This window comes from Rhinichthys klamathensis, unplaced genomic scaffold, assembly GCF_029890125.1.
Source record: "Rhinichthys klamathensis goyatoka isolate OS25496 unplaced genomic scaffold, OSU_Roscu_1.1 h1tg000410l_1, whole genome shotgun sequence".
NCBI classification, from domain to species: domain Eukaryota; kingdom Metazoa; phylum Chordata; class Actinopteri; order Cypriniformes; family Leuciscidae; genus Rhinichthys; species Rhinichthys klamathensis.
The window spans coordinates 338,899-366,454 of record NW_026606910.1 but is presented as its reverse complement, the minus strand read 5'-3'; the positions used below and the strand labels follow the sequence as shown (position 1 = coordinate 366,454).

Below are 27,556 nucleotides of genomic sequence, written 5' to 3'. Positions count from 1 at the left end.
TCCGTCACTCTTCAGAAGAGGTTTAAAGTCCAGGTTCAGAAAGTAAAAGTCCTCCTCAGTGTTTTGGTCCAATCACCTGGATTTGCTAATTAGGACAGTTTTTCTGCCAGGAGATGAGTTCATGGGTGGATTAAACATATGGCAGGATTTTTACTTTACACCTCTGCTCTTCAGTGCCGAGCCCGAACGAGGAAAGATGAATAAGAAGCTAATTTTAGCAGTCAGAAACTGTGCTCTTTGCCATCGCGGCTATTTAACTGCAGCAAAAGAGCAAATGCCGAGGCTCGGAGTCAGACCAGCGAGTACCACCGTATGTACACAGAGACATTTCATAAATTATAGGATTCCTATAATTTATGAAATGTCTCAGTGTACATACGGTGGTACTCGCCGCTCTGACTCCGAGCCTGAATGACCGGCATTTGCCCTTTTGCTGCAGTTAAATAGCCGCGATGGCAAAATGCACGGGCTGTTTCTCATTAATCTTTAATAGTATGCATTTTATGTACTGATTATATTTATGTTTAGACTTTTCCTTCTAAAATGTTTCTTTGTTGGTGGCAAGAAAACTGATTTGTTGTCTACAACATGGAGTTAACCTCCGTGAATCACTCACAAACATTACTAGGCAACCAGTACTGGGAACGCCTACTAAAGACCTCACCGCCAGACACTGGCAACATGCAGCGACAAAGTCGTTTGTAGTGTGAATGCACCTTTATGGGTCTTTGCCCTAAAAAATCTTTGAAGACCCCCGTATTAACTGATTCTGACAGCATTTCATGCGATTTCAAACACAGATGCAAAGATCAAACTTCCCTTCTGTCATGATCTGATAATCAGTCTCATCCACACTTTACCAGGAGGTTTCAAACTTTTCGATAACAAGAATCCCCATATACAATGATCCCATCATGATCCTAAAATACTTTATATGAGCAACATTACATAGTGTTGTTATAAACACATATCATGTGTCTTTCAAAACTAAATGTACTAAATGGCTTTTATATTGCACTGGAGTCCATTGCACTTTTATATTGCGTTTTATATTGCACCTTCTATCCTCTCGGGGGCCCTGGAGCACAGTCTGAAAACCTGTGTGCTTTACAATAATAATTCAGAAAATAAACACACCAATAAAATGACAACTCTATTATAGTTTAGTCATTGTATTCATCATGTTTTCATTTCATTTGTTGCAAAAGCAGCAAGGTAAATATCATTAAAGTCTTAAACCAAAAGATTATACTCACTATATACAACTACTTTGAAGGTCTTGTTTGTGGTTCCTCTGCTGCTGATGATCTGTAGTTTATAAACTCCAATGTGTTCAGTTCTTATGCCTGTGATGGTCAGAGATCCAGTCTTCACATCCAGCTTCAGTCTGCCTCTGAATCTCACATCATCATCATGTGTCTCTCCGGTCCCTCCTCTGTTTTCAGCGATGAGAATGCCTTTATCTCCAAACCTCCACTGTATCAGATCATCTTTCTGTATTTCAGTTTCAGGGTTTAGAGTGACTGATTCTCCCTCCACCACTGATTTCAGCCTCTCTTCATTAGTGACAGCAGAACATAGAAACAGATAAACACAAAGAAATGTTGCCATCAGATCAAGAGTGTGCATGTGAACATCACAGCTTGAAACTACTACATAAATATCATTCAGATGGACATGATTTGCTGTCTTCTCACACAGAAAATTCATATTACTGTCTCAGTTCCAGTTTGCTAAACACTTGATCTGAGAAGTGCTGATCTAAATAAAAGCTGGAGGAAGTACTTGTGGATGCAGGTAAGCAACAAAATGGGTTTTAGCTGAATTTGACAAGCTGTAAAGCTAAATAAAAGAGAGAGATTCAGATGAATATCCTCATGTTATGACCCTGTTCTGTCTCCATATTTTGAGCTGAAGATGCTAGATCATGTCACACACACACACACACACACACACACACACACACACATTTGTTTCACTGTCTAATTCAATGGGGAATTGTGAAACTGTAATTTTACATTTTTGATCACTGAACTGATTTAATTCCTTGTGTTTACAGATGCCTGTAGTGTAGGGTCATAACACTTTGAAGCAAATTGTGAAGCTGTGTGCAAAAAGGGGCACCAGCGGTTGTTTTGTTTGAGGAAACGGTCTTATTTTAACATTGACAAAAACATGATGGTCTTATTCTATCGTGCTTTTATTGAATCAATTTTATCTTTTTCTCTGGTGTCATGGTTTGGAAATCTATCCTTAAAGAATAGAAACTCCCTAAATCAAATTGTTAAGTGGTCTAGTAAGCTGATTGGTGTGTCACAGTTTAGTCCAGTGTCCCTGTACACCAGACAGTTACAGTGGATAACTGGCTCAATTTTAAATGATGATGCCCATCCTCTGCACAGGGAATTTCAGCTTCTTCCCTCCAGACGAAGGTATATAGTCCCAAAGTGCAGAACAAAGCGGTATAAAAATAGCTTTGTTCCAGCAGCCATCAATCAGAGGAACAAAATGCACAGATGACACAGAAGCTATGTTTTATTTATTTTTATTTATTTTATCCATTTTATTTTATTGTTGTCAAATGTGTATTGTCTGTGTTTGTCTTAAAAAATTGTGTGGATAACTATAAAGGACAAATAAACAAATAAAGGAACCTGAACCTGTAATAGAGTTAAAGCTGTTCACCACTTGAGAACTGTGGTTCCCTTTCGTTGTCACTCCAAGTTACGTCGGATGACGACGAATGGGAGTTTCGCTTAGAAAGCCTATCGACTTCAAATATTACAAAACGAGCCAATGGCAAGGGAAATACAATGGGTCTGCGGAATTTGCATGGTGCAACTCCACCTCACCTCGTGGGTATAAAAGGAGGACGCCGGCAACATGCAGATATGTTTTCACTTCGAAACCAAATGTATACTTCACTCCACAAGCCATCTCTATCAACTATCAGTTCTACGAGACGAGTGACTCTCCTGTGTTGGTGTGACGGCGTTCTCCAGCGAGTGCACATTGCCTGCTGTATTTCCACTGTAAGCCTCTCTGAGCCTCTCTTTCCCTTGGCAAGCCACCTTGCCACCCCTGGGGTTGATATATTCCACCTGCAGCTGGACACCCCAGTGTTCTCCATATGCATCCCTCTGGGTCATATGTGTATTCTCTAAGCCCCCCCTCCCCCTACCAGACACTCGGTAGAAAGTATGATTAAGTTACAGCAATAAAGTTCAGCAAGATAAAGTTTTATGCGAAACCATAGACCTTTATCTACAGATCAAGTATAATAATAGTAACATTGAATCATCTGGGAGAGAGTTTCATCGTGTTGACTGTCGTAACCGAACGCGACGCGGTGTTTGAATGCTGAATGAAGAATGATTGAGTCACAGCCGGAGTCAATTCACCTTTGTTTGGCCTTCCCAGGGACGTTGTGCTTAGAGATCAATGGTTACAGTTTATGTTTAACTCGGTTCCAGAAAAATATAATCCTCATTTAAAACTATGTGCAGCACATTTTTTCCGAGGACAGCTTCCTTGAGGTGTTACAGTACTTTTTGTATTTCTTTGCAACAGATGTTTTCAAACTCCGTTGGCATTTTGTCACAGTTACCACATGTACACCTATAAAACATATATTACTAATCAAAACTCGTGCACACGTGTAACTAAGGTAGGAATAAACAATGGACTTATTTTAAAAATTCAACAACACCATCGTTAATTCGACAGACGGACAAAACCATATACCACAAGCTTTTATAACAGTTTGTAACATTTAACATTACAATTTAACCAATTAAAAGTATGACAACTACTAAATAAACAGCTTACCACTGTGAAACATCCTGCAAAAGTCGTGTTTGAACAGGTTCTTCTAATCGATTCTCTTCATCTATGTTCTCCGGGTCTGATTCAGGCTCAGATTGATATGGTAATATGTTTGAGATTTTTACAATATCAATCAGCGCATGCATCTCCAATTTATGGTAAGAGGCGTGACCTTTCCGGGCAACGTGCGATAAGCTGCTGTCCAATCACAACACAGGAACCACTGGCACAATCAGAACTCGTTACGTATTTCTGAAGGAGGGACTTCATAGAACAAGGAAGTCATCGGCCCGTTTTTTGGACAGTGAAAACAGCGGTATACAGATAAGTAAATTGTGTGAAAAATACTGTGTTTTTTTAGACGCGAAACATGAACACATGTTATATTGCACACTGTAAACACAATCAAAGCTTCATAAAACCACGAAGAACGGGATCTTTAAAAGGTTGCAAAGGAAATATGAAGATGACATGTCAGTGTCACACAATGTTATTTTTATTGCCTTAAAATTACTGACAAATGCAAGTTGTCTTCACTGAATGACTGAGTAATTCATAAAGTAGACTGTGTTCCATAATATTTGGGAAAGCAGCATTTTGATGAGAAAATGCCATTCAAGTGTCATACAATGTAAACATTTAAGACTATCAGCTTGTGAGTGTGAGGTACAAGTTAACACGAGCACAGCAGCGCATTGCTATAATCAAAAACCAAACATATCAAACAGAACTCGAGTAACTCGATAAAAAAATTACTTTTGCAGTTACAAATTATGAAATCACTTATTTTTACTTTTACAATGATACCAACAATCACATAGTGAGATCGTTGTCTTGTAATGGACATGTTGCACATGTTTGCTGAATTGACAAATCTGTGGCGATCGTTCACAGCTGGAGTAAAGCTCAAGAAATCTCCAGTTAACAGTGACAGTCTCAGCCTCAGGCGTCACTCCCACAGAACGTTGGCTAAACGTCTGATGCATATGGTACACTTAACTGGAAACACTTCAGGAATGTCGAAGTCGTCATCTGATTGGTTGAATTTTATCGGATTTCTGGGGGGCGCGAGTGTCGCCTTTATTTTCGGTCCGCCGGGAAACAAAGCGCAGACGTGTGATTGCGGAAGAAAAACTGTTGTGTTTACATGAGTGACAATGAGCATTTATCAAGATCAGCTAAACGTAGGATTCTCAAAAGTATGCGAGGTTCACGGCATAGACTCTTTAAGAGATGTCCAGGAGTTTTGTTTGAGGCACTTAGTGGAGACAAAAAGAGATATTTTAGCCTGTTTGCCGACGGGATTTGGGAAGAGTATTATTTTCCAAGCCTGGCCGACCCTTTGTCAGCATTTAGAAGGATTCCCAGCAGATCCAATTTTTAGGGGCCAAGCACCGAAGGTGCAGAGGCACCTATTGTATCTGTTGGTTTTCTTATTATTATTATTATTCCGTGAATGGGAGTCTATGGCAGCCCTATGAACCGTAAGTAGGAAAATGATGAAATTTGGCACACTTGTAGTGATGCTAGTGAATAGTAATTGGACCAATTTTTGACCCTCTAGGACCAACTCTATAGCGCCACCAGCAGTTCAAAAATTCAACATTGAAATGGTTATAACTTTTGAACCCTTTGATCTAGAGACATGAAACTTAGTACACCTGATTCCACTCATCATGCTGATCACAACCAATACCTTACATTAAGACCCCACCCATTACAGTAGTGGCCATTTTGAAATGTACAGTATTCAGTTATTTCGCTACTCCTCCTTCAAATTTTGTCCAATTTTCTCCAAACATGCACTCAAATGATCTTCAGACTGAGCCGCATAAAAGTACTGTTCCCGATTTTTTTGTTATACTGGAAAAAAAAAGTTATAATGTCGCAAACTTAACAAGGTCCACCCAAAATTGGCTAAGAGGCTGTATCTCGGCCAAAGTTTGATCAATCGAAACGAAAATTGGTACACTTCATCGGAAGCATGTTCTGAGGTCCCATACCAAAGTTGGGAATAGCGCCACCTACGGGTCATGAGATATGACAAATTGATATTTTGGCCAATAACTTTTGAACAGTTTGTCAGAAATTCATAATTGTGGTATCTATGGATTCCTTGCATCATGCCGAATCCGTGGATATTGATTTTGCCATGATGGGATGTACCACGTGTCCGCCATTTTGAATTTTGTCATAATTTGCAATATCTTTTAAACTATTTGAAATTTCCTCACCACATTTGGTATGGATCATCATTAGCATGGCCCGAAGGTACATGAGAAGTTTGATCACAGCGCCACCTAGTGTTCCAGAGATATCATTGTTTTTTGAAAAAACGCTTATAACTTTTGCTATCATTGCTTGAAATTTGATTTCTTTAGGTCAATATATTCCTTGGCTTATGCCGATTTCAACGATATCTCATATGCTATTTTCCAACAATGTGACTGGCCGCCATATTGGAGCGAATGTAAAACAGTTTTTTCGCTACTCCTCCTTCAAAATTTGTCCAAAATTGTCCAAAATTTGCTCAAATGATCTTCGGACCGAGCCGCACAGAAGTACTGTTCCCGATTTTTTTGCTATACTGAAAAAAAAAAAGTTATGATGTCGCAAATTTAACAAGGTCGACCCAACATTGGTTCAGATGCTGTAACTTGTGAACAGTTTGTCACAAAATCATAAAATTGGTGTCTATCGATTCCGTGCATCATGTCGAATCCGATGATATCTATTTTGCCAGGATTGGATGTACCACGTCATAAGCTAAATTAGCATTAAGCTAGCTTAGCATGCTAATCTGGTTAACATGTCATGGAACTTTTTTGTGAACTCATTCTCACACTGAACCCTCTCCTCTGCTGTTTTGAAATTCACGTCCTCTGAGTGGCGCAATCAGCTAAACCATGCATCTCGAATCCAGAACCATTCTGGTCGTGGGTTCGAGTCCCATGTGGAACGACTTTAAAATTGTGTATAAAGTTGTCATTTCAATTCCTTCCGGCTCTGCTCTGCTGTTGGTGCTTAAATGCTCGCTGAGCTTCATTTACATGTATATTCAATTTGTGCTGTTTTTGTTCTTGCGGCTCTGCACTGCTATTGGTGCTTAAATGCTTGATGCGCTGCTGTACTTGCAGTACTTGCTGTACTTGCTGTGCTTGCTGTGCTTGCTGTACTTTTTGTACTTGCTGTACTTGCTGTGCTTGCTGTACTTGCAGTTTGCAGTACTTGTTCTGCTTGCAGTGCCAAGCCTTTGAACTTTGCTGTACTTGTTCTAATTGCGGTGCCAAGCCTTTGAACTTTGCTGTACTTGTTCTAATTGCGGTGCCTTGCAGGGCTTGGCCCCGTGTTGCTGCTTGCAGCTATATTACTAGTTGTGTAGTTGTGTGTCCCCTCCTATCTATTATGGAAGATCAAGTGAAGTACCTAACTGCGAAGGGGATATCAGCCGCGTTTGAGGCAAACATGAAACAACAGACGCTGACATCGCAGCTGGCCGATTCAGTATTGTGTTCGGTTCTCCAGAATTGCTTGTGGGTGTTAAAAAGTGGAGAGATATGCTTCAAGCAGACGCCATTGTTGTTATACGTGCACGAACAGATCAATGACTTACTGCTTGTTTTCTTCTCCTTCTTTGATTTTCTATGCTGACTGACTTGTTGCACGCCGGTCTGTTGTTGTGGGGACATTTCCACGCCCCGAAACGTGACGCTGAACGAAACGAACTGTAATTGGTTGTTTGACATGTCGGTCAAACGGCCTTATGGGCGGGCTTTGGCCAAAGAAAGCTGCTATGAATTCCAGACCTTTAGCCGTCAGTCTGAAGGTCTGGCTACGCGAGACTAACAGTGACATGGAAACCAGTTAAACCGTAACACCTGTTAATCATCTTTAGCTTCAGCGCATGCGGTTCCAACATTAAAAACTAGGATTGGGACTGTCATAACATTATAATGAGAACACTAGTGTAATAAAACAATAGACATAGGCTACTAAATTAAAAAATATATAAAAAAATAAAAATGCAGAATTTATGTGAGGGTTATGTTTAGGGGACAGAAAAACCATTACGCCAATGGAAAGTCCTCATAATGAGAGCTGCACAGGTGTGTGTGTGTGTGTGTGTGTGTGTATGTGTGTACACAGTACATGAGTCAAGAGTACTGCTAAAAATACATTTCCGGTGACATGCAAATTAAACATGTAACACTAATAACTCAAGTTCAAACATATACACTATTTCTTGCAGATACATTATTTAGTATTTTTTCATGCTTTGGCTTTGATTGGAACTATTTTCATTGATAGAGCAAAACACAAAGTCAGTCATCATCTATATTTAAAAAAAAAATAGAAAAAGAACTACTTACCATATATAGTAACAACAAATGTCAAGTTTGTGGTTCCTCTGCTGCTGGTGATCTGTAGTTCATATTCTCCAGTATGTTCACTTGTCGTGTTTGTGATGGTCAGAGATCCAGTCTTCACATTCAGCTTCAGTCTGTCTATGAATCTCTCATCAACATCATCATAATGTGTCTTCACAGCCCCTCTTCTGATTTCAGCTATGAGAACGCCTACAAACTTCCACTGTATCAGATCATCTTTCTGTATTTCAGTTTGAGGGTTTAGGATCACATTCTTTCCCTCTTTCTCTGATATGTTCCTCACTTCATTAGTGACTGCAGCACATAGAAACAGAGAAACACAAAGAAATGTTTTCATTAGTGTGAGCATGTGAACATCAGAGTTAGAAATTACTACACAAATATCATTCAGATAATGGTATATCAGTTTGAAATGGAGTAAGACACAAAACATCATATTACTGTCTCTCAGTGTCACTGTAATGTGTAACAGGACCCTGAACCGACAGGTGATGTATCCTGACTTCTTTACACATGATTTTATTATTTAAGTGGTCACTTAGTAGCCTGACTACGTCAGACTTCCTACTTCCGCTAATTTCATTTCGCTCCTGTACTCAGTCTGAGATAGCAGCCTATCTTTCTGTTTTCCACCGGCCTGAAAACAGCCGGGCCAATCAACGAACAGAGGGCGGGCTGAAAGCCGTGACGTAGTCGGTAAGCGCCGTGTTTAAGATTAGGTCAGGGAAATCGAAAACGACCGCTGATATGGAGACGCGGATGCAATTCGCTCTGTTGTGGAGAATATTCCCGGCATTAGCAAACTGAAGCCCGAACACGAAGAGTGTGTATTAAACATTTTGAATGGAGGTGATGTTGTGGCCCTACTCCCTTTGGGAAAAGTTTAATTTATCAACTATTACCGATCGTCAGCGAGAAACTGGGGAGCCTTTTGACAGGTCAGTGTAGCTTTTCTTTTCCAGGTCTTAAATACCGTAAAACTTCAAATAATAGCCCGGGCTTTTATTTGCCCAAATCGTCGAACTGCACCGGCTTGTACTTGAGATAGGCGTCTAACTTATATGAGACAGGCCTTTATAGTTGAGATGTTGTTCATTGAGATGTTGTTCCTAGAGTCTATAATCTCTAAAAATCTCCAAATGCTCCACGTGAAACCGCGGTCTTCCGACCTCTTACTATCTTGTCGATTGATTTTTATGAATATGCGCGAGGGAGAGAGAGCAAGACAGCGCTCGTGTTGTTTGTAGACGTGGGAGTGCGCGCGCGCGGCCGGGGCTCTCTCTCTCTCTCTCTCTCTCTCTCTCTCTCTCTCTCTCTCTCTCTCTCTCTCTCTCTCTCTGCTCGTTTGTGCCCTGTCAAGCGCAGCAGTCATTCTATTACATCACTCACAGATCAAAAAAGTCGTTTACAGCCATGTTCACTCGGGTATTTCGCTCGCATCATCAAGTGTTTACAGTGGAAGTTCGATCATAGATTTGAGTTCGATGCATGATGTCTGTGGTTCGATGCGGCTGTGTCGGAGCATAACATACGTCATAAACAAACTTATCTGATTGGCTTACGGGTAACCAATGATTTTAAACTTCAGTACGCGCCCCCTAGCGAGAGAGAAAACACTTCTCTATTATGCTATCCCAGACTCTGTGTACGAAGCAAAGTGAAGTAGCAGAGTCTGGTATTACCAGGCTAGTCACTTAGTGCAGGTAAGAAGAACTGATTTGTTAATATATGATCCTGCAGTGTTTGGGTCCCTATTTGAGACATTCAGTGGATCATCTCAAAACTAACATCACACTCATAACACTCCATCAGTAAGTTGGCTAGCGATGGAGCAGCTAAAATAGAATTTTTAGTATTGGAATAAAGTTATAGTAATGTGTGATGTTTGGGGATGCTGCACACTTCAGTGTGACTGTGCAGTGCTCTGTTCTGCCTGTAGTATACACTACACATTCATGAGATGCTGTTTTCTGTCGCATAATTTATATCCACAGTACGGTTATACTTAGTTAACATTTTTTTCACATTCACATAATTTCAAGGATTTTAATAATTATACAAATGGAATCATTTTATAATAATGGGATAAAACAAGGATTAAACAGCTTTTCACCAGATACGGAATGAGGAACATGGGCACCATTTCCATCTGATTTAAGATAAGATGAGCCATATGATCTGGCTCACTAAAAAGAGCCGGAAAATTTGAATCACTTTGGTGCTTCAATCAGTGTTTCACACAACACATTCCACTCAAACCACATCCCATAATGATCATGTGTTAGGCAGAGCTTCACTGCAGTCTGAGATGCATTCAGGTCGGACAGCATTTCCATAATTTCAGTGATCGACCACAAAACGTTTGAGATCAATTTCCACCTGTATTCAGCACAGAACACTTAAAGTGGATGTTAATACCAGGTGTCAAATGGGTCATAAAGAACTACTTTCAAATGACACTCTGAAATGCTGATTCCTTCAGAAACAAAACATATGCTTGTCTTCTCGAGTGAGACATTAAATCATTCATTCAACTGATTTGTTCAAAACACTGATTGATTCAGGAACAAAAAAGAAGCTGTCTTTACGAGTGAGACATTAAATAAATAACTCTGTAGATTCCTTCATAAACACGGATTCATTCAGGAATGAAACACTGCTACTGTCTGTTACTTGGAGACGCCTAACTTCTGTGGCTTCGTTTTCATTGGTGGAGCAAAAACAGACAGTACTTCTTATTGAAAAGCAATATCACACTCGGAATTGTGCTGTTGTTCTGATTATTTAGACTTGGAATCTGTATGTTTATTTTGCTGGAAGCTAGTTATTTTACTTTATACAGTTTTAAATATGGATAATTTTTCTTACACAAATACATCTCTTCAGAAGGCCTTTGTTAACCCCCCAGAACCGTGTATATACTTTTATGATGAATGGATGCACTTTTTTAAACTTCAAATTGATGGTTGCAATCCACTGCGATTAAAGCCTGAAGCGTCAGGGTGTTTATTAATATGAGTCTGATTGTATTCGTCTAAAAGAAGAATGTCATATACACCTAGGATGACTTGAGGGTGAATAAATCATGGGCTAATTGTCATTTTAAAGTCAACGACTCTTTTAAACTGTCGTAAATCTCGAATGCTTTAGCACAGACTTAAGTTTGATCTCTTTTCAAAGATGACATTTGGCAGATTATTGCTGAAGTGAAAAAGTTTTAAAAAGTTAAACTTAAATTAACAGAATTGTTATGAAAAATGAACAAAAATACTATTTTAAATTTTTATGATATATATATATATATTTCAAAATCCCATAAAACTGCAAGAAAATCAAAGCAATAAATCTAAACAAGTTGTGTTCCAAATTTGAGCTTGATATCTCAAAAAAATGTACTAGATAAAATTTGTCTCCCGTTCATTTTCAATGCGCTCATCTTTGACCGCGAGGAGCACACGCAGTGCTCAATTTGAGCCGGATCCTGCTTCGGAAAATATCAGTTTTGTGATTTTTTGCATTCCGGCATTGCTTTTAAACGATCCAGCATTAACAAGTGCATTACATGGTGACGGTGCGTGCAAACTGACTGAAGCGTTATGGCGTTCTGATCGGTTCTTCAATATAACTTTGCAACATGCACTCGTCTCAATTAACGTCTAACTTAACGTCTTATTTTTTTATTCTGCCATTTATTCCATTCAATTTAAGGCACAGACGAGGCGTAGGGATGTAAATCACATGTGGCAGAGAAATGTCGAGTCAGACATATTTTGGAAAGACGCAGCAAAAGACACGTTTTATCTAATGTTTATGGTATATACACTACTGTTCAAACTTTTATGTTAGATTTGTGAAATATTGTTACAATTTGTAATAGTTTTCTATGTTATTATACTTTAAAAATGTAATTAATTCATTTTTGTGACTGTCTTCAGTGTCACACGATCCTTCAGAAATCACTCTAATATGAAGATTTGCTGCTCAAGAAACATATGATTATTAATAATGTTGAAAAGGGTTGTACTGCTATTTTGATTTAAAGAGTGACGCATTTTTTTCAGGATTCTTTTATAAATAGAAAGTTATTCCTCTATTGCAAAATATTCTCTGTTTTTGTTTAAGGGCTCGTATTTTGATGTGTACTGAATCACTTCACATGTTTTCTCATCCGTTCCTTTTTGTTTCAGTGGCTCCTGATCACAGTCCTCCACTAGTTTCTAGTTTAGTTGATCAGTATCCAGTGCTTGAATAGCTCTCTGATTCAGTCTGTTGTGGTCAGGCGATATCTTTAGTATATTTACAAATCTGTCCCGTTTATGGGTTTTCTCTCTCATTTAGGATTGTCTGGTTTACCTTCATCCGGTTTGATTCACTAAATGCTGCGGTAAGATCCTTGCCTCTGCTCCATTCATTCTGCACTCCAGAACCAGATCGTGAAAATTAAAAATGTATTTACTGTCACCTTTGATTAATGTAATGCATCCTTGCTGAATAAAAGTGTTAATTTTTCTTCTTTTTTTTTAATCAAACTTTTGAATGGTGATGGTGGCTATAAAGAAACACCATGAGGATTCAATGGTAACATCACATATGTCTCTTGCTAATCCTAATTTGTTCAAAAAGTTAATAGATCAACAGTTGAGTGCATCTTTCAACCAATTAATTAACAAACTATTGAGCACTGTGCTATTTATTGTGTTTACAAGCAATACATTTGTTACTGCATAACTTCATTCAGTGTTCATAATAGAATAGTTTTCAGTTCTTTTGAGGCTGGATATTTGTCACCTATGGTATCAATTTACAGTAGAATCAATATTAGATTCTGGTATCGTACCAAAGCCAAAATTGCAGTACAGAGCCAACCCTATTCTCTTGCTATATCAGCTGTAATACTTACACTTTCTTTCTAGTTCAGAGATCTGTCGGCGATGGTAAATCACACCAGCAGCAGCAGCAGCAGCAGACACCAGCAGCAGAACAACAACTATTCCTGCTACAGCACCTGAAGACAGACCTGGTGCTGTAATGATAAAGAGAGACAGACATTAGTGTGAATGTGTCTGATCTATAACACACACTATAAACATCAGCACTATATAACCTGAGTGTAGATCTGATACTGTAATGATAAAGAGAGACAGACATTAGTGTGAATGTGTCTGATCTATAACACACACTATAAACATCAGCACTATATAACCTGAGTGTAGATCTGATACTGTAATGATAAAGAGAGACAGACATTAGTGTGAATGTGTCTGATCTATAACACACACTATACACATCAGCACTATATAACCTGAGTGTAGATCTGATACTGTAATGATAAAGACAGACATTAGTGTGAATGTGTCTGATCTATAACACACACTATAAACATCAGCACTATATAACCTGAGTGTAGATCTGATACTGTAATGATAAAGACAGACATTAGTGTGAATGTGTCTGATCTATAACACACACTATAAACATCAGCACTATATAACCTGAGTGTAGATCTGATACTGTAATGATAAAGACAGACATTAGTGTGAATGTGTCTGATCTATAACACACACTATAAACATCAGCACTATATAACCTGAGTGTAGATCTGATACTGTAATGATAAAGACAGACATTAGTGTGAGTGTGTCTGATCTATAACACACACTATAAACATCAGCACTATATAACCTGAGTGAAGATCTGATACTGTAATGATAAAGACAGACATTAGTGTGAATGTGTCTGATCTATAACACACACTATAAACATCAGCACTATATAACCTGAGTGTAGATCTGATACTGTAATGATAAAGACATTAGTGTGAATGTGTCTGATCTATAACACACACTATAAACATCAGCACTATATAACCTGAGTGTAGATCTGATACTGTAATGATAAAGACAGACATTAGTGTGAGTGTGTCTGATCTATAACACACACTATAAACATCAGCACTATATAACCTGAGTGTAGATCTGATACTGTAATGATAAAGACAGACATTAGTGTGAGTGTGTCTGATCTATAACACACACTATAAACATCAGCACTATATAACCTGAGTGTAGATCTGATACTGTAATGATAAAGACAGACATTAGTGTGAGTGTGTCTGATCTATAACACACACTATAAACATCAGCACTATATAACCTGAGTGTAGATCTGATACTGTAATGATAAAGACAGACATTAGTGTGAGTGTGTCTGATCTATAACACACACTATAAACATCAGCACTATATAACCTGAGTGTAGATCTGATACTGTAATGATAAAGACAGACATTAGTGTGAGTGTGTCTGATCTATAACACACACTATAAACATCAGCACTATATAACCTGAGTGTAGATCTGATACTGTAATGATAAAGACAGACATTAGTGTGAATGTGTCTGATCTATAACACACACTATAAACATCAGCACTATATAACCTGAGTGTAGATCTGATACTGTAATGATAAAGACTGTCATTAGTGTGAGTGTGTCTGATCTATAACACACACTATAAACATCAGCACTATATAACCTGAGTGTAGATCTGATACTGTAATGATAAAGACAGACATTAGTGTGAGTGTGTCTGATCTATAACACACACTATAAACATCAGCACTATATAACCTGAGTGTAGATCTGATACTGTAATGATAAAGACTGTCATTAGTGTGAGTGTGTCTGATCTATAACACACACTATAAACATCAGCACTATATAACCTGAGTGTAGATCTGATACTGTAATGATAAAGACTGTCATTAGTGTGAATGTGTCTGATCTATAACACACACTATAAACATCAGCACTATATAACCTGAGTGTAGATCTGATACTGTAATGATAAAGACAGACATTAGTGTGAGTGTGTCTGATCTATAACACACACTATAAACATCAGCACTATATAACCTGAGTGTAGATCTGATACTGTAATGATAAAGACAGACATTAGTGTGAGTGTGTCTGATCTATAACACACACTATAAACATCAGCACTATATAACCTGAGAGTAGATCTGATACTGTAATGATAAACACAGACATTAGTGTGAATGTGTCTGATCTATAACACACACTATAAACATAAATATTTAAAAAAAATATTTAGTGAGTAAATATATATGCCAATGACTGTGATAATTACATATAAACATTAAAATTACATTTAATGTTAATTATAATGTCATCTGAATTATTTATAGACAACTGATAAAAAAATCCTTCATAAGACTTGAGTTACTCACCACTGACAGTAACAATGAATCTCTTGTATAATGTATGTTTGTTGCTGCTGATCTTCACTGTATAAAATCCAGAGTCTGTGGTTCTGGTGTTTGTGATGGTCAGAGATCCAGTCTGATGATCCAGCTGCAGTCTGTCTCTGAATCTCTCATCAGTGTCATGTAATGGTGGGCTCTTTGCCTCTATATAATGTTTAGCTATGAGTTTTCCTTCATCTCCAAACCTCCACACTATCAGCTCATCTCCGTGTGTTTCAGTAACATCAGTCTGAAGAATGACAGAGTTTCCCTCCATCACTGACACTGTCTTCATTTCAGCTTCACCAGCATGAACAACAGATGGAGACTCTGCAAGAAACAGATTCACAGACACACAGATTAAACATGTTGAACACTGTGACTGGCACTAGAATATCAGTTTATCTTATGGTTAATACACAAGGCATATGCAGATTGATAAAGGTAATCAGTTTAGCATGTACAACAGTTACTTTTGGTTGACTAATTTAATGATGTGTCATTTCATATAAGAGCACAGGAACATTTCACTATTTGAAACACTACAATTGTATGTGTTCAGTAGATAGAATTACAATTTATAATTCTATACAATTGATCCTGCTTTGAATTATTTCAAAACTATTATCAATGGAATCAAACTAAAAATATCTGACCAAATTGTGTGTAAAATGTAAGTCAATCAATATGGATTTATTTCTAAAACTATAGCATATCTTAGCAGTATCACACTCGACATCATGCTGCTGTTCAGTCATGTGATCATATGCGGCCCAATCACAGCTGTGATGATATTCAGAACAACAGCATGACTGTGATTTTGTGAAACTACAATTCTGTAAGACTGTTGAAGACATAATTAATATTTGCTAGTGAAATCTCAGCTTAATTCAGTTTAATTAATAAAACAAAACAAAAACATAAAAACATCTAACTATCGATAATAAAAGTATTCTCACCAGAGACAGTGACATTGAAAGTCATACGTGAGGACCCAGACTTGAGGTCGATCTGTACTTTATAGAGTCCAGAGTGTTTGGTTCTCATGTTCTTGATGGTCAGAGATCCAGTCTGATCCAGCTGCAGTTTCCCTCTAAATATGTCAGTGTGATTGGGATATGAGATATCCTTTCTATTAATTTGAGCGATAGTGGAACCTTTATCTCCAAACCTCCACAGAATCAGAATTATTCCCTGTGTTTCAGTAACATCAGTGTTTAGAGTGACAGATTCTCCCTCCATCACTGACACTGGCTTCACTTCATCTGCTTCAGCAACAAACACTCCTGTAGAACAAACAGAAACAGTTTCTCAGAGATTAAACTCATGTGACACTGCTAGAGATGTTAGAGAACAGATTTAAGCATTTCAGATCAGGCTTGCACAATAAGCACACTTTGACCAATTAAAGGGCCCCTATTATGCTCATTTACAGGTTCATAGTTTGGTTTATGGAGTCTACCAGAACATTTACTTCATTTACATTTTAAAAACCTCTCTCTTTTATTTATAAGGTTATAATATGGTTTATTGTTTGTATCTTTTCCTTCTGAAAAGAAAATCTGCTCTGCTCGGTCAGTCAGTCCGAGTCTGTTGTGATTTGTGACAACAGTTGATGAAAGTTAGGGTTTATCAGCTCGTTTTTCTTGACTGTCATTGTCGGACTCAAGCTCAAACTGACGCCATAGTTAGCATTACAGGGTCATTCCGTTCCAAATCAGCCAAATATCAGAAGCTTCGACTACATTTATTGGATTTTTTGTTGTTTTTTTTCCTGAAGAAAGACGAAGATAAATCGTGACTGAAGACAAAATATTAAATGTCATGAATGTATATTTACTGAGTAATCCACTATTTTTTTATGACTATGACAATTTTCACCTGAGTTTCTGAGACAAATTACAGATAATAGTAAAAATAACTTTAAAAAGATGGCAGCATCATTTTATTTTTTTACACAGAGACTGGTAGGTCTGTTAGTGAAATATGTTGACTTTAGCAATCTTTGTTGCATTACATACCAACAGAGACAATTTAAAAAAGGGGAGAAGCACTTTCATGGGTTTCCCTTTTCCGAGGTTTGCATGCCTGTAACTAATACTTCCTTTTAGATTTTGGATCTTACACTTTTCTTTTGTAATCTTCATTTTACAGGCTCTGTATGGATAAATCCCAGAAATATGGAGATCTTAATGTGGTTTAGTGAGTTAATTGGTATATTGTACACATTTCCAATGGTCAGAATTAAATGTGGGACACGCAACAGCTAATACTTTTTTTCTTTTAACGCTTGTATGGTGTTCGGGTCTGTATGGTGTTCGCTTGTATGGTAGCGGATTACATTATTTTGCATCACTTGCAGTCTGTTTTTAAGTTTAACTGATAATCCACAGTACCAAGCAGAACATGCATAATCAAAATGATATTGAATCAGTGATACAACCAGTAATTTCTTTATAGAAAAATCTAGATGCCTTGTTCTGCGATACAGGAATTTCAGTTTACCGGCACACTTGGATAATATTTTGTAAGCATTATATTTACAGGTTAATGACTGCTCTAATGTTAACCCCAGGTATGTGACACTTTTCTGAGACACTATTTCAGTGCCATTACAGGTGACCTTAAGAACATTTGTTCTAGACAACTTCCTTTTTGTTCCAAATAAAATGGACTCAGCTTTTCCCAGATGTATTGAAAGCCTGTTGTCTATAAGCCACTTGCTAACACTATTTAATTAATTACCTAGAGTCTTCTCAATCTCGCTGATATCATCCCCAGAGACCAGTAATGCAGAGTCATCACATTTCACCACAGCTCTTAAACAAAACAGCTCGACATAAAAAATGATCGAGAACAAAACCCAATAAACAATAAAGCGTGATATAATATGCACGAGAGAACAGGTGAGACTTCAGATGAAACCTAAAAATATTTAATGTTGGGGAAGATCTAACAAAACACGGTAGATCGTTCCATAATCTCGACCAGCGACAGCAAAAGCACGATCACCGTTGGATTTAAGATGTAGCCTACTCGTGGGATAGTTAACAGGAGCTTAGTTGAGGACCTAATGCGCATTGTGTTAAACGCTTAGAGTAATGAACCTTTTTTTGGCACAATTTTATGAAAGCCTCAACTGCTTCAGAAATCCTCGGCTTCCCTTCACTAACTTATTGTATTTAAAGAGGAATGTCTGAAAAATAAATATTGTTGAAAACTACAAATGTGTTTCAATTCCCTCTATCAAAACAATTGCATGGAATGGATTGAAGGGTTACAAATTTATTAACTGTTTAATTTCGGTTTCCACTACAATAGTATATAGACATTCCCAAAGCTGCCTGTTCCTGTATGTCCTGATTTTACTATAGCAAGTGAGATTGTTATCAACACCATTTGTCTTGGGGGTTCCTCTCAGTGCGAGAAGGCCCTGGGATCCCTGTTCCCGGGTCACATGCTGAGCAGGTCCCAAAACCTGTATTCCTCATTTACATTTGCTTTGTTTTCACCCCAATGTAAACTCCTCCCCCTCTTAATGTATAAATTGCAAGGGAACATTTCCCTTAGTTGGATTAGATTGAGATGACTGCAGCGAAATAAAGAACTTATACCTCAAACAATCTCCTGGTCTGAACTTTGACTTTTCTACACGTGAGAAGAAAATAAGTTTCCTACAGGATCATTCTTGTCTGAGTACCAAAAATACAATTAAATGGTCAAGTTGTGGCACATTACCTTACTCTTAAAAGTGTATTTATATTGGAATCTGTTTCAGAGATATTTGGAAGAAGTAATTTTGTTCATTTTAACAGCTTTTGAAGCTACCAAGGTGGTAAAATCCTGATCATGTATTATAATAAAAAAATATAATAAAATGTGTATTTTTTCATAGACCATCATGATTGGGATTTTCATGATTAAGGACAATGTAGCATTTGTAAATTTTATAGCTGAAGTAGTGAATTGTTCAGCGGAAACTGAAAAACGGACAGAAAGAATCAGAATAATAATCAAAGCAGCTGAAAAATATCTAGAGAACGAGGATATTTCGGTGGAAATGATTAATGAGAAGTTAAAGATGCAATTGCAAACAACAAATACTCAAACAGGATGTGGTGGCTCATAATGGTGCTTTTAATATTAATGCATAATGCATTATGGGGGAGTGTTAAAACAGATAGCAATGGGCTGATTAGTGGAAGAAATGCTAGATTGGGGACAATTAGTTTGTATTAATAATGGTATTACGAGAATAGATGTGAATCAATAGATGATGAAAATCAGCTTTGGATATTACGCTAGTGTCTGAAAATCTAGAAAATGTGAATGGAATGTAAACAAAGTACTTTAGGAAGTGATCACTATCCAATATTGTGTCAAATTGGTGTGGATATTGTTCAAACCTTGGTGGAGAGAATTCCAAGGTGGAAATTTGCAGCCAATTGGGAGCTTTTTAAAGAATTGTGTAATAATAATATGAGTGAAATGGTAGATATTGAAGACATTGAAGAGTTAAGTAAGAAAATTAGTGAAGTGTTAAGAAATACGGCAGGGGAAGTAATTGGTAAAAAGAAAACTATAAGCAGAAGAAAAGCAGTCCCATGGTGGAATGAAGATTGTAGTAAGGCAGTTAGGGAAACAAAGCAATGAAGAAAGACAGAAAATCATTAGTGTTTATGATTAAATTAATTTTAAGAAAGCTCAGGCAATGGCGAGGAGAGAAGTAAGAATAGCAAAAAGAACGTTCTGGAGAGAATTCTGTAATAGAATTGGGGAAGAAATTGAAATAAATGATGTTTGGAATATGATTAGGAAGATAGGAGGGATTTTGAGAAAAAATAATATTCCAGTCTTAGTTAAAAATGTAAAAATTGCGATAAAAAACTGATAAAGCAGAGATGTTAGTGGAAGCATTTGTAAAGGTGCATAATGAAAATATCTCAGATAAAATGAGGAAATATAGGGAACAGAAAGTTAAGGAGAATGTTCACATATATAGAAAGAAGAATCAATCAGGAAGGAGGTTAGACTTAAAATTTAGTTTGTACGAGTTAAAGAGAGCACTGGTAGGGATTAAACATACTTCTCCAGGCAAGGATTATATTTGTAATGAGATGATTAAACAATTGTCAGAGTTATCATTGGTCGTGATTTTAAAACTTTTTAACAACATATGGGAGACAGGGAATATACCAGTGGAATGGAAGCATGGGGTCATAGTGCCAATAGCCAAACCAGGAAAAGACCATTCTTAGCCAATACATTATAGACCTATTGCACTGACATCAAATTTATGTAAATTTATGGAACGAATGGTTATGAACAGGTTGACTTATGAAATTGAAAGTAGAAACATTTTGTCAGAATATCAAAGTGGATTTAGAAAAGGGTGAAATACGATGGACCCAATTTTGAGTTCGGAAGCTGACATTCGAAAAGCTTGTTAATGAAACTGGAAAGTTTGGGAATTGAGGGAAAAATGTATAACTGGATTTCGATTTTCTTGTTTGGAAGATCGATTCAAGTATATAGAGTTGGGTCTGAATATTCTCGGATTCTACAAATTGATAATGGAACTCCCCAGGGAAGTGTGAGCAGCCCTATTCTTTTTAACTGAATGATTAATTACATTTTTCATATAATTGATACTGGAATAGGAAGATCATTGTATGCGGATGACGGAGCATTATAGAAAATAAAAATAAAATTTTATATTTGTAGAAAATAAAATACAAAATGCAGTGAATGAGGTGGAGAAATGGGCAAATAGCTGGGGTTTTAGGTTTTCTGTGGCAAAAACGCAAGTAATATGCTTTTCCAATAAGAAAAATATCAAATGAATATCAAAATGTATGGTCATCAGCTGGAACAAGTGAAAGTGGTGATATATCTGGGTATGTGGATGGATTATAAATTTAATTTTGAAGTTCAGGAATAAGGAATAAATGTATTAAGGTTGATTGTCAGGAGCAGATTGGGGGGCAAGCTGTCAGTCACTGAAAATAATTTATTATGCAGTGATCAGGTCAAACATAGACTATGGTAGTATGGTTTACAGTTCTGCAAACAAATCCTTACTTAAAAAGATAGAGGTAATACAAAATCAGGCTTTGCGTAGGCTATTTGTTGTGGAGCCTTTAGATCATCTCCGGTATAATCATTACTAGATGAATTGGGAGAATTGCCGCTAGAACAATGTAGGATTCAGCTGAGGATGAGGTACTGGTCTAGTGTAAAGGGACATCTGGAAAACCATCCAGTTAGACTACTTCTGAAAGATTGTTGCGAATATGAATACAAAGAAATAGCAAGTTTTGGATGGGTAGTAAGGAAGGAGGCAAACCGCTTGGGATTGATAGACCATGTAATAGCCCCCACTGTTCCTATACCGGCAATTCCCCCTTGGATGTTTCCTATGCCATTGATAGATTTACAAATACATAAAGTAATAAATAAACCAGGAAAAAACCTACCAACTGATATAGTAGTTCAATAATATATTAGTCAAGAATATTATTCTGTATTACAGATATTTACAGATGGATCAAAGGAGCCGGAGTCTGGTAGAACAGCAGTAGCAGTATACATCCCGACATTTAAAACAAAAATTTCAAAAAGAATATCTGATCATGTGTCAGTATTTACTACCGAAATATTAGCAATCATATTAGTGCTACAGTGGATCGAAGAAGTTCAACCAGCAAGAACTGTGATATGTACTGACTCAATGGTTACTCTAACTAGCCTAATAAATGGAAAATCTGAAACTCGGCAAGATTTAATATTTGAAGTGTTACAATGTCTATTTAGAACAAGGCAGTTAGGGATAGGTGTACTTCCTCTGGGTGCCAGTGCATGTGGGGGTGGATGGAAATGAGGAAGCAAACCAGCTGGCAAAGAAAGCATTAAATCATCCGCAAATAGAAATTAATGTATTTTAAAGCAAATCGGAAATAAAGAGATTGATATCAATCGAAATTAGTAAGAAATGGCAAATTATATGGAATAATGAATCTAAAGGAAGTCATCTTTATCAGATTCAGGAGTGTATTGGAAATGAGAGGAAAAGATATGGAAATAGGAAAATATATTTATTATTTTATTTTATTATTATCATTATTTCAACAGGGCTCTCAATTGTCATGCATTGAGAGTGACAGTCACTCATTTCGGTCTTTTGTCACGCACTCCCGCCACACATTGTATTTCTCACGCAGAAAAACTATTTATATATATTTAATATGCCGCAGTGCCCAAAATGTCTCTGTCCGTGTCGCTCTCACTGGAACCGGCAGGAATCAAGCGCGTCTCCTTTAGTTGAGCCTGCCACTTATCAGCCAATGAAAAAAAGAAAAGGGCTACACAATAGCCAATCAGAAAATAGCACTATTGTATCTGGGTAAGATTTAACGCAACAACCAATGAAAAAAAAGCATTTCCTGGAATTGTTCACGTGATTCTGCAATAACATCTCCCGAAAGTTTCGTTCACACACACAGAGGAAACCACTGGAGCTCCGAGCATAACTTTGAGCACAGAGTAGGTCATGATCTCCTGTTTTAATGTTACAACAAATTCACAACTTGTTTGACAAAAACAATGACAACTTGACTGCTGTTAGATAATGCTTCCCAGACAATTAGCATCAGTTTTTCACGAGTGTCTGTAAGTTAGACAACAGTTTTACAGCTGTTCACAGACAACACCTGCTCAGAACAAGTAGTCTAGGCCTTGTCATATTTTCCTTATCACACGATGACTGACATATTATCACATTATAAACATCTCTCTCTCCAAATAGGCTTAATAATTGTATTAGTAGGCTACTAAATAAATTAAAGTGTATTGCATAGTCGATGTTATTGGTCACACACACACACACGGAAATTCCATAAATACTTTGTATTTGGTTGAATTGTCAGTGCCGGGAACGAGGCAAAAACGAGGCAAAACAATCAAGAGCTCATGAAATATTATTTAAAAGATACAGGAAAATGAATAGAATCTAGTTGTTGCTTTTTAAATGTATTTATTAAGCTTATTTATTTTATTATTACTATTTTTTTCTTTTCTCTTTATTTCTTTTTCTCTTTTCCCCTCATTGATTCATTTCAATTCTTCCAAAACTAAGTGCACTCCACACTCCAGATAAGTAGGTGGTGGTAAAGCACCTTTTACGTTGGCTTGCCAATCTGCCCTAAAACAACAGAAGAAGACGCAGCCACAGCCTTAGATGAAATCAGCTGAAGATAAAAGACATTACTTACGTTTACACGACAACGATATGCTTAAAACAGAGAAGATTTTTATTTGAGTTTTCTACAGAGTTTTCTATTATCAAAACGATCATCCCCCCTTTACACGGATCCACGAAAACCACTAAAAAACCCTGTATTCTGAATGAAACACTATAGACTTAACATAAAGTTTAACGTTTTTAGTTGAAAACGGTGTCATGTAAATCTGTAAGTCGCATGAAGAATGCATTGTTGAGATTCATATGCTGATTCTTAATATTTTTCATCTTTGGGATGTACCTTCGCTAAGTGAGATATAGTAGGCTTCTGTGACATAGCCTATATAAGAATATAATTATTTGCATATTTAATTGCCCATGTTATAATTTAAGATATTTCATAATAGCATCACTATGAATTCAAATGTAATGGATTTTACTCGACACCGTTTTAACTGAAAACTATAATAAAACTAGGCTACAGTAATGTGTTCTGGCCGTTCATTTGTACGGCAACAGGGCCTGGTGGTTTGAAAACGCAAACAATAGCCGAGTTTCCACCGAAATTACCGGTGGTAATTACAATGTCTTCTATCTCAGACCCTTTAAATCGGAATAGCGTTTGTCTAGTCATTCTAGTGGTTTGTGTTATTTTCTCATCCTGCCTTGGGGAACTATTTGCAACCGGAGTCCATTATCTTTATCTAAACTAGTTTTCTCACACATACAGAATGCAAAAACTGCTTTATCCGGTTTTAATTTATTTATCCTTAAACAGGAGGGCATGTCCAAAATCATTCAAATAAATGCGATCATTTTAATAAGGCAAGTTAATGAAGTTCAGGAAGAAGACAGCAGTCGATGAACGCTGTATCGCTGTCAAAGTGAAACCGAAAGTGGTAAACAATTTACAGAAAACGAGCACTTACCGCATATTAGTAGAACAATCTGAAATAATTTGAAGGTGTACTTCATAATGTTGCAGATTTCAACAAAACCTAACTTCTAACTTATTGTTTTTAATATTCGTTGTTCGTTTCTGAACCACACCCTACCGACTGAAGGCGACGATTGTTAACCCTACAAAATACCAACAGACTCAGAGAGATTTATATATCAACTGTGTCTGACTAAATAATTTACACGATGATTTCTAACTAACTAAAGACGTAACGTTACGTTTACTTTTCCAAATTTGGAAAACTTTTGCAAACCGCAGAAGACCACAATGGCGGAGACTCTAACGGTTTTCTTCTTTACAGCGGATCGCAAACTAAAAACGAACATTACCGCCACCTGCTGTTTGGACTAGTCGATTATCTTTTTTCCTTCTTCTTCTTCTTCTGGTGTTTAATGGCGACATAAATGGTGCATTCCCGCCACCTACTGATCTGGAGTGTGGAGTATACTTGGCTTTGGAAGAAATGAGAGAGAGAAAAAAATTCAATTCTATTTATTATTCCTGTTTTATTTAAATATCTAAATATTAATTCGTGAATTCTTGATTGTCTTGACCCATTTCCTAACAATACTTTTATTGAAATTGTATCAACTCCCATCCATTGTAGCTCTTGAATTAACTCTTGTCTCTCCCATTCGTATGCAGCACATTCTAAAAGAATATGCTGCACTGTTTCTAAATCCCTGCACTTATCACAGTTTCCTGTATCATGCTTTCCTATTTTATAAAGACTATAATTCAATGCAGTGTGACCAATTCTTAACCTTGTAATAATGACATCTTTTTTCCTATTTCCATATCTTTTCCTCTCATTTCCAACCTGTTCTTGAATTTGATAAAGATGTCTTACTTTAGAGTCACTATTCCATATCTTTTGCCATCTTTTATTAATTTCAATTGATATTAATCTCTTGATTTCTGATTTACTTAGTGTTACGACTTCCCTTTTTGTCTAGGGGTGAAAGGGAACGACGAACAAAAAAAAGTGGAGAGACTTTGAGGATCTCCAGCTCTCCAGACCCAGATTCACAAAATCACCAAACAAGTTCGTTTTGAAATGGCAGGTGTGCCTTTTATTTTTACACTTTAGCCGAAGCTAGAAAATAAATAAAAAATAAAGGAACACATTACAAATAAATCCCAAAAAACAAAAGTACTACCTCGGGAGGAGGGCCCAATTCAAAAGAAAAACAAAAAATAACCTCTACCTAAAAGGGGAATAACATTAACTTACCTATACAAAACTGAAAACAAACAAAACAACAGTTCCCTTATCGAGTCGGTCTCTCGACATTACGTATGGGGAAATCCATTTTCCTCGAATCATGAAGTCTGATAGAATAACTCTTTTGCTTGCAAATAGCCAATGGCGGTCCCGCCATCACCTGATTGGCTGACACTGCTCAATATAGGTGACGGCGGGCGCCAAAAACCTCAGAATCTTTTTTCTTCACTCGAGTCTGTTTTCACCGTTGATGTACGCATTCAGAGCGGAGTATATTAAGGAGTTTTAATTCCCCTCTCGTGTTCCAGTGGATTATATTATGTCTCTTTGTCGCCCGTGTGGTGGACCCATCGAATCCCCGGACGCACACAACTTGTGTGCTGTGCCTCGGTCGGGACCAGGCAGAGGCGGCACTCGAGGGATCGGGATGTCCCGCCTGTGAGGAGCTTCCCATCAGATCCTTCGTGCAAGGCTGGCCGTTACACGTAGCGACGACCTTGTGTCTCCTGCCTCTCCCCAGTCTGCCGCGGACCGGGAGACGGCAGAGATCTCCATTCGCGGGTTCTGTTGAGGCGCTGACGTCGGCCCAAGGTCCACGCCATCCTCACGTGGCAGAGCCCGTGAGTTACTCTTGAGGCCATTTACCGCCCTCTTGAGGAAGCGCGGGAATTATCTCGTTCGATTACGACGATGACGACGCCAATGGTCCGAGTCTCCGTCTGAAGGCGCCCTCGCCTCTTTGGATGCGGAGCTTATGGCCATTCTCACTGAGGCGGTGGCAGCAGGGGCGTCACTAGGCCCTTTTTAGGGGGGCTTCAGCCCCCCTAAACTTCTGCCTAGCCCCCCTAAAAATGTGCGATTAATGTAGGCTACACAAATTCGTGTTCGTTTCAGTCTTGTTATAATCAGATTCAGCGCGTTCTTCATCTTCAATCCGCAGCGGCGCCGAGCCGAGAGCACGTCAGAAACAGAGGACAGGGTGTGTGTGTGTGTGTGTGTGTGTTCATGTGTGTGTTCACCTGAGCCTCATTGGTCTGTCACTGCTCGTCAATGTCAGAATATTTGAGATGACCAATCAAATCAAAGTAGGTGGGCTTTATGTTCACAGACGCTGAGCGCGAATTTTAACAGTGCGACTCGACGCGTACGGTCAAGTGCGAGATAAGATGTAAGTAGCTAAACGTAACATTTCATATTTTACTTTTTTAGGTCATAAATGTTAAACGAATGACAAAAAATAATCAGGCAAACTACCGGTAATATAGTTTTGTCTAATTTCGCCATTTTGAACTGAAAATAGGCCTATGTAACGTGACTCATGTAATGTAATAAAGTTTACAAGAAACATTAACAAAGCCGTTTTCATCATGTTAGGCACAAGATTAATAATGAATGTGTACATATTGAGAATATAATACAAATTGTAGCCTTTAGTAACTTAAAAAAGCTCAGCTTTAGGAGGGGAAGAGAAAGGGATGAAGAGACTGAGAAAAAAAGAAAGAGTGATGGAGATGAGAAGAGAGCAGGTATTGACAAATAATCTGCCCACTGGCACTGACATGGTTTTAAAGCTATTTCTTATCCTTTTTTTTTTTGGTCTTCAAACGTCTTGAAATGCACATATCAGAGAAATAAAAAATTTGAACCCCCTACCA

General features: G+C 37.6%; 1 protein-coding gene across 1 annotated transcript; it reads right to left on the bottom strand.

The window, feature by feature from the left end:
* Nucleotides 1-1,233: 1,233 nt before the first annotated feature.
* LOC130070541 (coxsackievirus and adenovirus receptor homolog) lies at nt 1,234-24,953 on the bottom strand. Its single transcript, XM_056234964.1, has 6 exons — nt 24,645-24,953; nt 16,436-16,762; nt 15,462-15,806; nt 13,114-13,236; nt 8,411-8,495; nt 1,234-1,471 (listed from the first exon to the last, which is right to left on the bottom strand). Exons 1-6 carry the CDS (start codon nt 24,688-24,690, stop codon nt 1,234-1,236), a joined length of 1,164 nt encoding a protein of 387 aa, XP_056090939.1. The 5' UTR covers nt 24,691-24,953.
* Nucleotides 24,954-27,556: the final 2,603 nt, after the last annotated feature.